General features: G+C 39.5%; 1 protein-coding gene across 2 annotated transcripts in view; it reads right to left on the minus strand.

Annotated features, from left to right (window-relative positions):
- Positions 1-411: 411 nt before the first annotated feature.
- LOC138852958 (netrin receptor UNC5B-like) overlaps positions 412-1,277 on the minus strand; it is a 204,201-nt gene continuing 203,335 nt past the window's right edge. The window contains exon 4 of one of the 2 annotated variants that reach the window (XM_070086836.1): positions 412-876. In XM_070086836.1, coding sequence (XP_069942937.1) covers positions 626-876 — 251 coding nt within the window. In that variant the 3' untranslated portion in view covers positions 412-625. The remainder of the gene's footprint in view (positions 877-1,277) is intronic. The other variant, XM_070086835.1, reaches the window with a different exon arrangement.

Consider the following 1,277-nt stretch of genomic DNA (forward strand, 5'->3'; position numbering starts at 1 on the left):
TGGAAGGGAGTCTGAAAAATGTCAGGGGTCAAAAAGCAGCGAATGGAAAAGGTCTTTGACCAGCAGAAAGAGTTTAGAAGAGAGAGGGATCAGGGGCCAACCAAAAGTATTTAGAAGAAGGGAAGGGTCTGCTGAAGGTCATAGGTCAACGAGAAGAGCTTGAAAAAGAGGACTAATTAAAAAAAAAATTCACAAGATCACACTCCCAAAAGAATATAACTAGTTTCACAACAGATTAATACGGCCTACAAAAAAAAAAAAACATTAAAATCATACAAAATATGGAAAACTAGGGACATAAAGCTTACAAGGTCCCCTGAAGCACCTCGGTGATTATATCTACCAGTAAGTAATTCGGTAGCGCCGCCAAACCAGCAGCCAAACAAACCATCACGCAGCACCTCTGGTAGGCAAAGGCAGAACCATAATAAGTAAAGACTACAAGAACTCCTACAGGCACAACTTAAAGCTACAAGAGTCGGTAATCACATGTAGTGGCGACCTTGACTGTACTGTTGTTGATTTGACTTCTGGACATCCAAGAAACGCACTGACACGACGACAAGGGCAACTGAGATGTTATGTACAACTTAAATCTATATTTAAGAACTGCTACAGGAGCAAGTTAAAAGTACAAAAGTGGGTACTCACATGCAGTGGCGACCTTGACGGTCCTGCTGATGGTTTGACCTCTGGAACTCCAGGCAACACAGTGACAGGTGTAGCCAGCCTCGTCCTGGTCACCAACACCCTCCACTACACTCTTCTCCACCTGCAGCTGCACCTCCATCACCCTCACACCCGTCATGGGGTCCACGAAGGCACTCTCCGTCTCAGTGTTAGGCGCTGGCACTCCTCCGTTACACTTGAAGTGCACTGTACACAAACACACGAACAATTAGTAGTGCACCAGTGACTGGAACCAGTTACATTAAATAGCAAGAACAGTCACAACTGTTATACTTGAAGTTCACAAACACACGAACAGTTAAAATAAATGAAGTGCACTGTACACAAACACACGAACAGTTAAAATAAATGAAGTGCACTGTACACAAACAACTCCAGTTACTAGTGATTTTATTACTCTTACCAATTATCATTATTGGCAAGTCATAACAATGAAGAAGTTATTATCAATAATTATTACAACTAATAATCCTAATAAAAATAAAAAATATATGAAATGACAAAACCTTTATAAAGTAAAAATAATGTTAATTTTATTAAAAAAAAAAACACCAATAAAAACACCAATAATAATTTAAATGCTTTTT

The sequence above is a fragment of the Cherax quadricarinatus genome, chromosome 19, assembly GCF_038502225.1.
Source record: "Cherax quadricarinatus isolate ZL_2023a chromosome 19, ASM3850222v1, whole genome shotgun sequence".
Classification (NCBI taxonomy): domain Eukaryota; kingdom Metazoa; phylum Arthropoda; class Malacostraca; order Decapoda; family Parastacidae; genus Cherax; species Cherax quadricarinatus.